This window comes from Cottoperca gobio, chromosome 7 (genome assembly GCF_900634415.1).
Source record: "Cottoperca gobio chromosome 7, fCotGob3.1, whole genome shotgun sequence".
NCBI classification, from domain to species: Eukaryota; Metazoa; Chordata; class Actinopteri; order Perciformes; family Bovichtidae; genus Cottoperca; species Cottoperca gobio.
Window position 1 is genome coordinate 21,013,093 of NC_041361.1, and position 15,150 is coordinate 21,028,242.

A 15,150-nucleotide genomic window follows, 5' to 3' on the forward strand; every position below is an offset into this window, starting at 1 on the left:
AGTTAATAACTGTACCTGAGGCAAAGGTTGGTGGTTATAGTTTAAGGGTATTGTAAATATAGTGTATGAGCTTACAGTCACCCTTTTCATATGGAAGATGCTGAGCAGAGGACAGAGGTCTTGTCACATGGCCTCTTACCTGACCCCTGAGAGAGTGCAACAACAGAACACACAGGGAAGCAAAAAAAAGCACAAGATACAGGCTAAATATGCCCTCAAGCTTAAGCAGTATCATGATGATTATCATAAGGTCTGTTGTATAGGTACACATTGGTCATCGTGAGTCAAAGTTAATGTGACCGATACGAGGCGTGGCTTACAACGTCAACATTGATTGACGTGGTGTGCACGACCAGGAAGCCAGCAGTGACATCATTTTCCAGAATTCCCCTTCAGCACGAAGAACAGTAAGAGCGACGAAGAGAGAGAAAAACAGAAAAATAAAGGAGTTTGCTGCTGTCTGAGATCCCGAAGTGTTTCATCTGATTTTACAACCAAGACATTTAAGGTGAGACTGTCTCTATTTTACCAAACCGTTGTGCGAAACCCTCTCTAGCGGTAAGTGTTACGTTCAGGTTTCGTTTACCCAACAAGCTAACGAAACGGCTAGCTCTTTGCTTACTTCACTGCTGTTTAAGTCGGAACAAAGACGCTCTGCTTAGCGACTTATCTAAAAGGTACTAGTTTGTTCTTCATTCATATATATCTCAATGTTTGTAATTTCAACTAAATGGCTAATATATTCGTCTTCCTAAAACCGCTAACTGCGGTTGGTTAATCTTTAAAGACTGTGCCGTGAGGCACCATAACGTTAGCTAACGTTGATTTACAACATTTCATGCTGTTACTTAGCTAGCCGTGATGGAGACACACAGCTAGTTCCTCTCTAAAAAGTGTATATATAAATGTATGTCTTAATCTTAGAACATGAAGGAAACTCCTTGTTTATTATAATTAAACTAACGTTAGTTAAGCCCTATGTATTGTCTCTGAGCCTGTGTTGTTATAGCGTTAATACAGTTCGTTAGCTCATGGTGCCTGTTTATAAAGAACGGTATTTGACGTCTGGACTCATACACTTCAATGTGGCCCATGTAATAGGTACTGTAGAGAGGGTGTGGGTCAGTTCAGAGCAGTGGACCTATGTTCCGTTTTTACCGTTGTCCGTCCTCCTCCTCCCTCACACTCTCTGTCTTTTCCCAGCCATATCAATAGACCGGAATAAGCTGCCAAGAAGACCACATTCTTGTATCTAACCAATTCGTTCACGCTTACTGAAGTTAGCCCTCTCGGTCCTTTCCAGTTTCCACCAAAGCTTTTGTTTTGCTACATGCGTACTTTCAGGCTGAGTGGCAATGAGCACAGTGCGGGGAAGTAAAGTAAAGCAATATATATATATATATATATATATATATATATAATATATAATATAATATATAATATAAATATATATATCCATATAAATATATATATCCATATAAATGGAATATAACAGAAAATACTTTAATGTCTACTTTTTACCTTTGGTTTGCATGTGCGAAATCGGATATTAGAAAGGGTACATTGAAACACGTCATATCACATCCAGACAGCATATATTAAAACACATTTACATTAAAAAAACAATACACAATAGAAGCTATATTAAAAGGAGCACCTAATTGCATTTATAAGCTACTTAAAAAGCGTTTTACCGTTGTTCCTCTTTGCCTGTTTGTATACAAATGTAGGGAAATTTCCTTTTTACATTTCAAAGAATGTCACTTCATTTGTACCGCAGTGGCACAAGTGACTGAAGGATTAGGTTATGTCATTGCAAAAGCTGCCCGACCTCTCATTTTTTCCAGTCTTATTCATTTATTCTTAAATCGGCTAGTCCAATTGAGGGAGGAATATAAAGGGAGCAAACAAACACAGCTGTAAAGTGTTTACTTTACTGCTAGTAGGTATTAAAATGCTCTTCTGTCCACTGGCACAATGATGCCCTTGTCTGTGTGGATGGAGAATAACAGAGTCAAGTAGTGGCTGGAGTAGCTGGGAGAGTGGCAGTAATGTGAATGTGGTCAGAATGGTTTGCTTTAGGGACTCATCGGGTGCATTGTTCGCCTACTGTTGTCTTTATTTGAAATGATACTATTATTCTCTTCACTGTTTTCCTGTTTCTTATTGAGTAAAAGATGTGCTCACATGTCTTGTGACTGTGACACACAGTTGCCAGAGTGTGGTGGAGGAAATGGATAAGAAATCAGTAATGCTGTGAAGTGCTTTTTATTCAGTTTGCTTTTCAGATCTTTTTTCTGTGGCTTTTTTGCCTTTTTATTTTAGGGAATCATACATTGGTATCTGACCCATTACTGACCTGCCTATAAAGCGGATCTGTATTGGCCATGAGACATTGAATACACTTTCTATGTCATTGTCATTTTTAAATTAAGTGTTTTTGCTTTTATCAGTTAACTCGGTTTGACCTTATGTCACCTTACATTGAAATAGAGGTGGGGTTATCAAGCAAGGGAGACGGGAATATTGTTGTTAGAATAAAAAAAGAACATCCAGGTGACATTTAGTAGAATAAAAGTTATTTTTTTATAAGGGAAAAGGATAGCTGTTGTATTAGATCGGTACTAAGTATTAGAATATACCCTCGGTTGAGGTATTCTGTATCGGGAGTAGAGCTGCAACAATTAGCTGATAATCGATTACTCATTAAGCAGAAAGTAATTTTTCAAGCAAAAATGTGACACACACAACCTTGCAGAAATATATCAGCAATCGCTGACAGTGTCCCGTTGGCAAATTTGACCATAGCCCAACCAGATCACCTATGCAATAAACTGAATATTTTGACAACACAGGACATTTGAAGATGTCATTTGAGACTCTTTGAACTTTTTCTTTTTACACTTTTTATAGAACAAACAATTGAAGCAATAGTTACTAAATAGTAGAAACCCTAACCAGGAGAGAGACTTTATTTGACAGTAAACAACAACATAGCTTACAATAGTGTTAGGTGACAGTCGACTACATTTACCATCAACACTGATTAGAAGTCCATATGTTATGTGGCAAATTTCTCTTAACACTATAGACACTGGGGCACAGGGAGACGTGTAAGAATGAGTGTATATCAAGGCAAATGAATGGTTGAATTGGATTTACACAAATGGATGTCAGACTCAAACACACTTGTGTTTATTACCCGACATCGCAGCCCCGCATGTCTCAGCCTGTTCTGCTATACTGTGTGCATAATCTCAGTCAGCTGACTGACTGCTAATTCTAACTTCCTCTTGCCACTTCAGGCTGCTGTTCTTGTTTACGTGCTGTGGTATTGAGTACTTCTGAGTACTTCTAAGTCTAGTTTGTTACATTATCAAGGCCCCCTGAGGGCGATTAACAATAGTCTTTGCTTTTATGCTCTCATGTGTTTTTTCCCTCCACCCTTGTTTACTCATCTATTATGCTTTGTGGCCGCCTGGGCTTTACACAAGTCGCCTTTATGTATACAGACCCTTCTGCTTTTCAGTGTAATGCCATTGTTTGACCTTCAACAGAATGCTTTATCATGAAAAGCGTACGGAAGTGCAATTAAATAAATAAAGATGCATGTCGAGCATTCTCAGGTGTTGTAGGTGTGGTTTGTGCTGCCACATCCTGAGCAGAATATCGGCTCGCTTTGATTTGCTGAAGGTTTCATTTTCTTCATCTGTCAGTCAGTCATGTTATCTCTGTGCCATGTCATGACAGGCAGGTAAGCAGCTTATTTTTTATAGGTTTGTTGTTCCAGAAAACCAAAAGAAAGACAGGATGTTACTGAAAGCTGTGCACACCTACAGACGCAAAGTTGGTTTTGAGTCATTGGATTCAATGTTAATATAGAATATATCTTAATGCAGTGTAAAGGTAATGGATGACATTAAGGTAATATGAGATTATTCCTGTCAATAGTCTGGGTAGGTTTATCTGACTGGTTTGTTATTGTCTACGGCCCTCCACTAACAGCCGTTTGTGTGTCTTCCTTAGGATGTCCCTGTATCCATCCCTCGAGGACCTCAAGGTCGACAAGGTTATCAAGGTAAGTGTGTTGGGATGACTCGTGAAATAATTAGCTCGGTAATAGTCTAAGATAAATATACTTGCCATTTTGGCATGATTATGAAAAGAGGTTATGCTTCCTGATCCTATGTACAAATATGATTCCAGCCTGTAAAGCTGAGAAATGTAGCAAATTGTTTTTGACCATTGTTTTTGCTTTAATGAGTATTAAGGTTTAACAACCCTTCGTCAATCTTCCCTTTTTCTCATTTGTGTTGCATTGCCTTTCATTAAATATTTACCATTTTAAGTCCAAATGCACATCCAGTTGACCGGTGTGTCTAATTACGTTCTAGGCACAGGCCCAGTTTGCTCAGACTGCCACCCCCATGCCAGCCATCACTGAGGGAACCTACCAGCCTCAGCCTGCCACTGCTGGGATGCCAGAATCAAGTGAGTCACACACATAGCGGTGAAAATGTTTTGAGAGTTTTTATCGCTCTAAATCGCTTTGTTACTAAGTTTCTCTAAGTCATAAGAGTAACTCCTTCACCTGTATCTGCTTTTCTTTTTTCCTTGTCGTTCCGTCTCTTTTCCCTTGTTTCTATAATAAGGTATTTGTTAATGTCTGTATGTGGGGGGGTCTGTGGTTCTGAGCCTGTGCTGTTCTTGGGAGAAGAATAGCCTTGTAGTATTAGGGATGGATGAAGACAAGTGGAGTGAGAGGACTGGGATAGGAGGAGGAGTTATGGGCCCCCCACATTATGATTTCTCTCTCTCTCTCTCCCTCTGTGTTTGTGACTCTTTATTTCTTTCTCTCTCATTGTATTCTGCTCGGGGGGAAATGTTTTTCTGAGTTTGTATTGAAAGTAGACATGAACTTTGCAGTAAGCCAGGCTGACATGGAAAAGAGAGGGAAAGGAGGAATCATCCACAAAAGATTAAAAGTGGCTAAAAGAGGGGCCTTTTTAGAGATTACAGAACTCAATTCTTCTCCTTATTTTCACTCACTTCTCCCCCTTTTCCCATTCTCCTACTCTTTCAGTTTCTCTCTGCTCTGTTTGGATGCAAAATCCTGTGGGCTTTTGGTCTTTTGTTTTTACCTCAGCAGAGCTAGCTCTGAGTCACCATGGAGACTGGCTCTGGCAGTTGTGCTGGGACAGGGCATGATGGGAGAAAGCGAGAGGAGTAGGAGTTGATTTGAAGAGGAGGGAGGAGGGAGAGACACAGGGGTATAGTGAGATGGGAGGAGTTTGATCGAAGGGGGACTGATTGACATCAACACTGGACCACAGCCTAGACGGATCCGCTAAAGCTGTAACTTGTGTCTGCTGCCTTTTTTAAAATCTTTTCTTTTTCCTGACAATGTTTTCTTTTATCATCCGTATAAGAAGAACACCAAGTGAACAGGAAAATTCATACACAACCTTTACCTGCGTTTCAAAGCTACAAAATAATTGAATTTTCGTATTATTCTAGGCGCCGCTGTTGCAAAGACAACCAGATCTCTCTCTGTTTTCCTCAGAGACTACTAGCGACAAATTTAGCGACTTTAGTAAGCGAGAATTCTATGAAAATATATTCTATTGTAATCCATTCCCAATGCTGCTCTTTGATACTTTTTGGTAACCGGGGATAGCTTCCTTCAAAAGCGCTATCCTCTTCCTGTTTTGGTTGCACAATGGTTGACGCACTTTCTCTGAGTCTTCATTTTCCCTGGAGATCGCCCCCGGTGGCAGACAGAATTGCACAATGGCAGCGGCGAGGCTTATAGGGAACCAATCTCAACGCTGATGGTGTCATAATTCTACAGCCATTACATGTGCTGTCAACATTTACTTCATAATGATAAGTTCAAGCAGAAACACTTGTCTATTGCTACTTTAAAGCATCAATAAGACACATTTGCTTGTAAAGCAGGAGTCATAATCTCCCAGTGTCATTTCTCAGGAGACACGAATCCACGAATCCTCATTTACTAATCTGGAAGTAAAGGTTTGAGGTCAGGGGCTGTTTCCCAAATACTGTAGCTCAAGACAGACCTCTGAGAAGAAAGGGATCAGGTGAGAGCATACCTGTCAACATTGGAATGTCAAAATAAGGGAAATTTTCTGGAGGACTCCGTCCATACTTTAACAGCTCTGAGCCAGCCCCAACCCAGATAATGTAAATGTAAACACATAAGGGACAGGTTCAGGAAATACATGTTTATTTAAAGTATGTATTACTTGTACAGACATGTTTATAAGATGTAAGTATTTTAATTGCATATATACATTTTATTCAGTGTGGGAGTCCCTAGCATCTGCAAGGGACTTGTTGTAAACATAGGTTGCAGACTTTGCCTGCCTCAAGGCTAGCTGAAGGCTACATTATTTTTGGCGCAAAGCATCGACATCTTTCCCTCAGCTTTGGTCACTTGGTTTGCCTCCGACACAGTTCTTGTCACACATGAAGTCATTGACAGTGTATGTTTTGTGCCTCTTGGGCGTGCTTGTGCTTGGACGCTTTTTCCGCTGTGTGCAAAGCTAAAAATCTGAATGGCACACTTTACAAAAAGCATGAGTTTGCCCGACTCTGCTTTTTATTAAATAAGGGAAGATCTCCTCCCATTTGGCCAGGTACTTAAAGTTTGAACTTGTTTGGCAGGTACAACTGCGTCTCCATCTATCTCCCGTTCATTGATGTCAAGATCATTGATTGGCCTTAATTGGTAGATGTGGATCAGGCATGTGTGGGAGAAGTGAATGAAAGAGACGGTGATAATACAGCAGAGCACAAAAACATAAATAAAGCAAAACCTTTTCTGAAATAATGAAAAACAGTCAGTGTTTTTATTATTATGGCCTAGTGGAAGAGTACAGAATTATAATCATATGGCAACAGTCTCTCTCTCTCTCTCGCTCTCGCTCTCGCTCTCTCTCTCTCTCTCTCTCTCTCTCTCTCTCTCTCTCTCTCTCTCTCTCTCTCTCTCTCTCTCTCTCTCTCTGTGGGTGGAGTGTGTATCTCTCTCTGTCTCTGTGGGTGGAGTGTGTATGTGGTTGAAGTAAACTCAAACCATGTTGACTTTAGTCTTGACCCCTCCTGGTGCAATCAGTCATTGTTGTTGAAACGAAAAATAAATACTGGATATTGAGTATGGACTTAGAATCACTTGAGCTGGTTCTGAATCTAGATGTTGTTAGTTGATGTGTTTGACTTTTGAATAATTAATATTATTTGCATTCTTAATCATCCCTATAATAATACATGTTAAATCTACACATGCAGACATCTGATGGGATGTAAACAAGATGTGGAACAGGTTTGGTTCGATCACAAAAAACTTTCTGATCCTTAATAAGGTTAAAGAAATCCACATGAAAGTCCTGTGCAGTGTGATCATGTCACTCCATTAAACTTTACACTCTGTCTATGAAGACGCGATTGAATTGCCACAGTCGGACAACTACTGTTATGTAACATTGTAAATGTCTTCTACAAGACTAAGAGTCAACAACCATGCTAGCAGCTCTGGGAGGCTGTAGTGAACAGCGGTGCTTTGAGATAAATGCTAACGTCAGTATACTAACATTGGCTTCTTAGCACTAAACTCAAAGTACATCTGAGTCTGATGGAAATCATTATTTTTGTAGATATTCGGTCATAAACCAAAGTACTGGACAAATTAACAAGAGGTAAACTATAACTGTAATAACTCGACTAGCTGATTCCAGTGCTGGGTTTGTCAGACTGCCTGATGAAAGTCTTTAATTTTTCTTCCAGTTATGGCAGTCCTTGCGGCTATACATGCTATCGTAAAATGAGTCAAATATTTGCTAAAATGCGGATGCAAGGTGATCACAAGCCCTAAAGGAAAAGTCAACCATCCCAATGTGACACATTCCCATGTCCGGGGTAGAGAAAATATAGAAATCCAGCGCTTCCTTGTTGCATATGTTAGAAAAGGCACCCTAGCCCCATTCACAGGACTCCATATACTGCACATAAAGGCGCCTAAGTACTTTCCCAGCACATAAAACACTGTAAATGGGTAGTTAATTCTAAAGAACTGGCTAACATGCACATATTCATGTATGCCATTTTAGCTTACACCTATTTTCCTACCTCTGACTACCCGCCTTACATGCCCCTTTTATTTATCATTACTCTGCTGCAAGGGCAACGGCAGGCTCTTGTTGCCAGAAAAGTCATGCAGTCGTGCAGGCATAGGGACAGACAGGGAAGTAGACGAGAGAGGACAGAGGAGAGGGACAATACAACTGGAAGACTAAGAACAAGAGGCAGCTATCTGACAAGATGAGGGCCGCATGACTCAAAGGCTACAAGGCATTTATAATTTGCATAAACACTTTGTGTGTATGTTTATATATCATTGTAATATTTAAAGATGAATGGACACACACAGCCGACACTCAGAGATTATAGTGGCTTTTTGTCATAACAAAGAAATGAATACAGATGCCAGGAAATGTTGACCACACTGCAACCCAGAGTGCTCGTTATCCGCATTCTTCCAATCTTCTCCGTGTAGCTCAGGCCTGACCCTGCTGTGATGGAAAACATGAGATCAACTAATAGACGCTTTAGGTGCGGCTAATATAGCAATGTTTGTACACCTGTGAACTTAGAATGTTATAAAATCTACAATCAGGTCGAGACAAAATGGCTTCAGTGCTGTTATTGAAAGGAAATGCAAATAGAAATCCTGGGTAGGAAGTAGAGGTTTAAGCAGGGCATACATATGTATTACCATAATGTATAATAATGTTTTCATTATGTAACATTTGCTAATTTCTTTCTCTCACTCTCCACCTCTCCCACTTGCTTGGCCTCCTTCCATCTTTCTTCGGCTCTCGCTTTTCAACCACGCTCCTCCTCCTCCTTCCACCCCTCTCTACGTTCTCCCAGGCTTGTACCCGAACCTCGAGGAGCTGGGAGACTACATGGGTCTGGCCCTCAACAGTGATGAAGTCCAGAGGAACCTGGCCTTGTTGCCTGTGGCTGACAATGTAAGTAGTTGTGTAAGTCCCGGGGATGTGTGTCGATGCATTGCAAACATTTGAAAGATCACAGAAAGATTCTTCAACCCCAACCAACACAGTTTATCAGATTTCACACAGCTCCCTCTGGACCCACAAAAGGCCTCTTACAACTTTTCTTTTTTTACACGTGCAGTTCCACCTGCAAACACACTTTGATGTGTACATTCAGTGGAGTTCCCCACCGATAACTTCATTCCATCCAAAAAGTATTGTTTTTGTAATTTGGGTGAAAAAATAAGACCCATGTTCTAAAAGATGACTTCTTAGATTCCAGATCACATTAAAGCCTCACCAGCCCTCTGTGATAAAAAACTGTTTTTAGTAGATGAAAGGATCCATGAGCTGTAGGTCTATCGGATCACAACAGTGCTGTTCCTGGAGATTCACATTACTGAGTGACTCACTGCAGGCCTGGAGCTGTGTGTGTGTGTGTGTGTGTGTGTGTGTGTGTGTGTGTGTGTGTGTGTGTGTGTGTGTGTGTGTGTGTGTGTGTGTGTGTGTGTGTGTGTGTGTGTGTGTGTGTGTGTGTGTGTGTGTGTGTGTGTGTGTGTGTGTGTGTGTGTGTGTGTGTGTGTGTGGTCAGCTGGCATTGAACCATCTGTGTTCTCTGCTATTTGCTGATATCTACACTTGCTGTCATTATCTTACTAATGTTTTTTTAATTTCTTTGTTGTTAGTGTAGAGCATTTTATGATAAAGTTTTAAGAAGCGCTGCCTAAATCATTCTTGATCTCATCCACTGGAGGAGGAGATGAAACTGAATCCCCCCACATGCCTCTTGTTTGTTTCAGCATTCCTTTTTATCTCCAGTTGAATTTTAATGTAACATGCCTCTTAAATCCTTTCTTCCTCTCCCCCGTCTCACCCCCACTCAATTTCCCTCTTGTTCTCTCTAAACCCCCCCGCCCCCCCCTCCCACAGCAAGTGGCAGTGCCCTTCAGCTCAGGCTTCGGGGGGATGGTGCGGCCTGTGACGGGGGCGGACGTCGGTATCAGGAGGGCAGAGATCCGCCCAGGGCTGCGGGAGATCATCCTCTGTAAGGACCAGGACAGGAAGGTGGGACTCCGGCTCAGAGCCATCGACAACGTGAGTCAGCATCACACACTCTTTGACATGCACCTGTTCTCGCATAAATTATTCAGCAACATACTGACTGTCATTAACAACCCTTAGACAACATACTTCTTCCACTCTTCCTCATAAGATCTGGGGCAAACTCTGCTTCCCTTCAATGTTCAAACTGATCCGTCTTGTGGATCACTCAGGGTTTTACCAATACTAATTTAGCGATTTAATGCTAGTCGCAAGGCTTTGCGGAAAAAGTAATCCCTCCCCAACAAATATTTGGGCTGTGGTGTTATCTATAGGGATATTTATTTAAATCTATCTTAATGCAAGAACGCTAAGGAGGAAGCATCATGTCCGAGTTGTTTAGTCAGAGATTCTCATATCGGATTACTAGTCTTGTAAACAGATACTGAACATACTTACAAAAAGTAGTATGTAAGTCATTTCAAAGAGGGACCTTCCTGTGTTTCATTCTTTTGAGTACAACATTCACTTTTTGTTACTGTACCCATGGTACCATGCCATAATGCATGTAGCAGAAACTATAGCAACACAGGCATTAGTAGTTTATACAGTAGCTACTGTAAATCACTGTCCAACACATTTGAACACACCTGTTTCTGATGATGTTACAATTTAAGTGCTCCTTAAACTGATCCAAGACATGTAACAGACCTGTGTTTATTACCATGTCATATTCCCGGGACATATGCATGAGCCTTAACAGGATTAAAGTTAGCAACTAAAGCAGGGACTGGGTGATGCTTATTGTCAGTGCTAAGAGCAATGCAGACTGAATGTGTTGAGTGGATTTTGACACTTGGCCAGTATTGAGTGGTAACAGGCTCTTGAAGGAATTAATTATTAATTTTGTGTTGAGTTGCACTAATACAGTTGGCAGCCTTTGAAATGACTGGAATGAGTTGGCAAAAAGAGAAGATTCAGTGTATTGATCGATGTGCTGCTGAGATAACACCGCACTTCACACGGAGCTCAATCCTCAAAATGAAGGACATCGTTCCAATCAAATACTTTCATTATATTGCATGAACATCGAGTAAAACATCGAGTGTAACTAATTATTTTTGAAAGAATGGTTCAGACACGCACCTTCCTGTTGGTTCTGTTTGCTTTCATTATCCTTTCTCTCTTTGTGAACGTTTCATCTCCAGGTGTCCTTTGCCTCCTTCCTCTTTAGTTGCTCCTTTTGTTTTCTTTCCACTATCTCCGTCTGTCTTCTATTCCTGGACTCATTTTGAATGTTTTATCGGTGTCCTCTGTCCTCTCTTAGGGAGTGTTTGTCCAGCTGGTGCAGGCTAACTCCCCCGCGGCCCTTGGCCGGGCTGCGTTTTGGGGACCAGGTCCTTCAGATCAACGGGCAGAACTGTGCTGGCTGGAGCGTAGACAAGGCCCACAAGGCCCTGAAGGCTGCGGCCGAGACCCGCATTGAGCTTGTGGTCAGGGACAGGTGAGGAGACTCAAGATGATAAGTGTGTCCTAAACCTCTTTCATTTAGTCTCGTTTTTTTATATGTTCTAAGCATTGTGATGTAACAGCTGTAACATCTTTTGATGTGTACAGCTACCATGGTTACAAGTGTTGTTCTCATCTATCGCCATGTTAAGGCAAAGATTTACCCGTTAATACCAAAGCATTTGTGCAAAGTTTGGAAAACAATTAATTTTAACCGTTATTTCAAGGATAGGAATATGCTTGAATTTGAATATAGTCCTTGAAAAATGCTTGATTTCCATTTAATCTGGTGTTCTTATACTTCTACAATCACTCATGTACACCAAAAATATTTAATATTTTAAATGAAACCCTGTACGCTCCGAGCCTGTAATGGTTCAGCATGCAGTCAGTGAGCCTGCTGCTGCAGTTTCATGTATCTCATTGGAAGCTGAGGTTTGGCTCCCTCTGCTGGCTGCTCCGTCACTTGCACTTTGAGGCTCTGCTCTCCTTTTTTAGTTTTGTTTTCACAAACATTATGAAATAGCGTTTCTTGTTATCTTGCATGTTCCCATCTGTTTATGAGTTTTTCATGTTTTCTTTAAATGTACCGATATACAGTACTTAGTAATTTTTTAATAAAAGGCTCTAACTAGCGAAGCCGTCCTAATCCTTCCTCTCTCTGTGTGTCTCCAGGCCATTCCAGCGCACCATCACCATGCACAAAGACAGCTCCGGCCACGTGGGCTTCATCTATAAGTCTGGTAAAATCACCTCCCTGGTCAAGGATGGCTCGGCTGCCCGCAACGGCCTGCTGACCGAGCATTTCATCTGCGAAATCAATGGACAAAACATTATTGGACTCAAGGTCAGACACTTGTTTCTGTATCTGAATCTTTTCATCAAATAGTCTGGTCTTTGGTAATTATAAACTGTTCACTCAGTGCTCTTTATATGATGAAGTAATGTGTATGCCGTAAGACAAGATGAGCTTTATTGATCTGGCACTGTGATGGACTAAAAAAGTGTTTGCAGCCTAATTTGAATTTTGCATTGGGATGGCTGCTTCCTGCAGAACATAGCGTAACGAGGGAATGTGCAGCGGTTTTATGTAAGTGCAGCATTCACCAGCTTGAAGTCTGTATGAATGTGAAGTGAGAAGGTGTTTAGTTTGTATCAGTCATGTATTCAGTTTGCTTTTAGTGCAATGTTTTGTCTGGTAGGCGTTTTAGTTTTACTTTGCCCTGTGATGAAGGCTTTGAATGTGTTCTTGGCCTTAATGTTTACAAAACCTATAATGTGACGGTAATTCATTAATCACACGAGGTTCCTCACACGTCCCTGTTGCTGTGTGAACATTCCAGGATTCTCAGATCAAGGACATTCTCTGCACCTCTCCGGCCGCCATGACCATCACCATCATGCCCAAGTTCATCTACGAACACATGATCAAGAGGTGAGTGTGTGTGTGTGTGTGTGTGTGTGTGTGTGTGTGTGTGTGTGTGTGTGTGTGTGTGTGTCAGTGTATGCTAATGCCCGTGGTTGCGGCCGGGAGAGGCTCAAAAACTGACATCCATAGAAAAGTTTGCTCTCATTTTGATCCGGAGCATCTGCAGTTTAATTCCATGTTACGATCCACTAAAGTCGGGCACGACACGAGGAGAATAAATCTCTATTTGTGTAATCTTCGCCGCCTTCGTGTCTCCTATTGGTTCCACTGTAAGTCAGTGTGAACACGAGGTGGACCAGAGCCAAAAGACAACAATGTATCTTTTATTCTTTGATCCAGACTAAACCAAACAACAGCTGTGAAGCCCCCTTAAATAAACCCAGCGTGAGGATGGATTTTGCCTGATGCTATTCACTTTATTTTCCAGGATGTCGAGCGGTCTCCTGCGGTCAGCCATGGATCACTCTGTCCCAGAGGTGTGAAGACCAGGAGGACTGCAAACTGTCAGGATGTATTCAATACAGAGATATCGCTCTCTCTTTTCCTCACTCATATCTTTCTCTTTCTCTCTTCTTCATACCAAACCACCTCCTGCATCACAATCATCATCGTCGCCATTTCTTATCTTTTAACATAATCTTAAAAATGCCTTTTTTTTTTTATATTCTTCAGTTCTTCTAGTCTTTGCCCTGCTACATTTCCCTCACTTCTGTTGACATGTCTAGTACTTTTTATATGTTAACCTTGTAGTCTAAGTATTACATGTTTATGTTCTTGTTTTGTATTTGAGATCAAGGACAGTACAAAAAGTATATATATATTTTTTAAGCCATTCACACTATCATGAGCCCAGAGCTTCCTCCTCATTGTGGAAATGAATCATTGGCGCGTGACGTTTCATCTTGTCAAAATGCTGTAAAGACCAATGTTCAGTCATCAGAGCCCTGCCATGTAGATTACTGCTGTGCTCCCAGTCCCTGCACTTAGCCCCCAATGTGTGTACGTTATTAATCTGAGCTGGATTAACACCTGGGGCCTCATGTGGAAAACGTTCCAGACTTCTAGATTCCAGTTGAATATTTACTTGGCCAGTGAAACAAAAAGGTTTTTTGAAAGATGTTGTTTTTAGTTCATACCATATATTGGTAAAAAATAAATAAATAATAATTCAAACATATAAATTAAAGTTAAGACTCAGCAGGTTCCCGCTTATCCAAGAGATGACAAGGTATCATTGTACCACATTTCCTGTCTCTGCAGGAACATGTCACGATGAGGCTCTGATGTGTTGAATCAGTAGGTACTGGGAACACTGCACATTTCGGAGAAAAAGTGTAGAGAAAGGAGCAGCAGTAGATGTTTGTTGCCTAATGCAACTGGGACGTAGCCCTGTCCACAAACACTATTAGAGCTATGAGACGGTGAAAGGCACAAGTAAGCAAGATCCCCCTGCAGCGATGTGATGAGCGAGCTGGAGGTCAGCTGGAAGGGGTTGGCTGGATAACCGTCTTGCGTGTCAAGCTATAAGTTTCGAGGTAATTGTTGGTGTTGGTCTGGACAGGGTCTGTGCTGGGCAGACCCACTAAGTGCACTTTCCACTACCTTTTAAAAGGTTGTCTTTCCTGTATTCATTTCAACAGCTGTGCTTTTTTTTTAAATTGTGTTTGTCGTGCCTCATGTTAATGAGAGAACTCATAAAACTTGTATGTTAACTATAGGAAAGTGCTGAAAATCAACCGCTCAAATTTGAAAGCATTTAAATTCCACATCACAAGTTTATCCAATGAACCTGCTCTCCTCTGCTACGTGTTGTTCGAGGACGTCCCTCTGTAATATCCCTTCCCTGACTGATGAGCACAATGAGACTGAGCAGAGCTCACGGTCATGAATTTCTACTTGTGATATAACTTTGCTCCTTTTAATGCTGTTTCATGTTTGGATGCATGTGTTGCTTTAATTTTCTAGGTATGCAATCTGATAAAACATCACTGTCATTCTGTAAGAAAATGCTAGAGAAAATCTAAAAGTTTATATACGAATGTAACCAAGATAATATTGTAAAACAAATAAACAGTCTTTCTGTTCACATTAGCTCGG

The 15,150-nt window shown here is 41.1% G+C and overlaps 1 protein-coding gene across 1 annotated transcript; it reads left to right on the forward strand.

The window, feature by feature from the left end:
• Positions 1-351: 351 nt before the first annotated feature.
• LOC115010463 (syntenin-1-like) lies at positions 352-15,144 on the forward strand. The gene is given in 10 exon segments (XM_029435018.1): positions 352-508; positions 4,027-4,078; positions 4,395-4,491; positions 8,950-9,050; positions 10,005-10,169; positions 11,443-11,484; positions 11,486-11,619; positions 12,300-12,471; positions 12,968-13,059; positions 13,481-15,144. Coding segments are annotated over 9 exon segments (909 nt in total). The 5' UTR covers positions 352-508; position 4,027; the 3' UTR covers positions 13,536-15,144.
• The last annotated feature ends 6 nt before the right edge of the window (positions 15,145-15,150 follow it).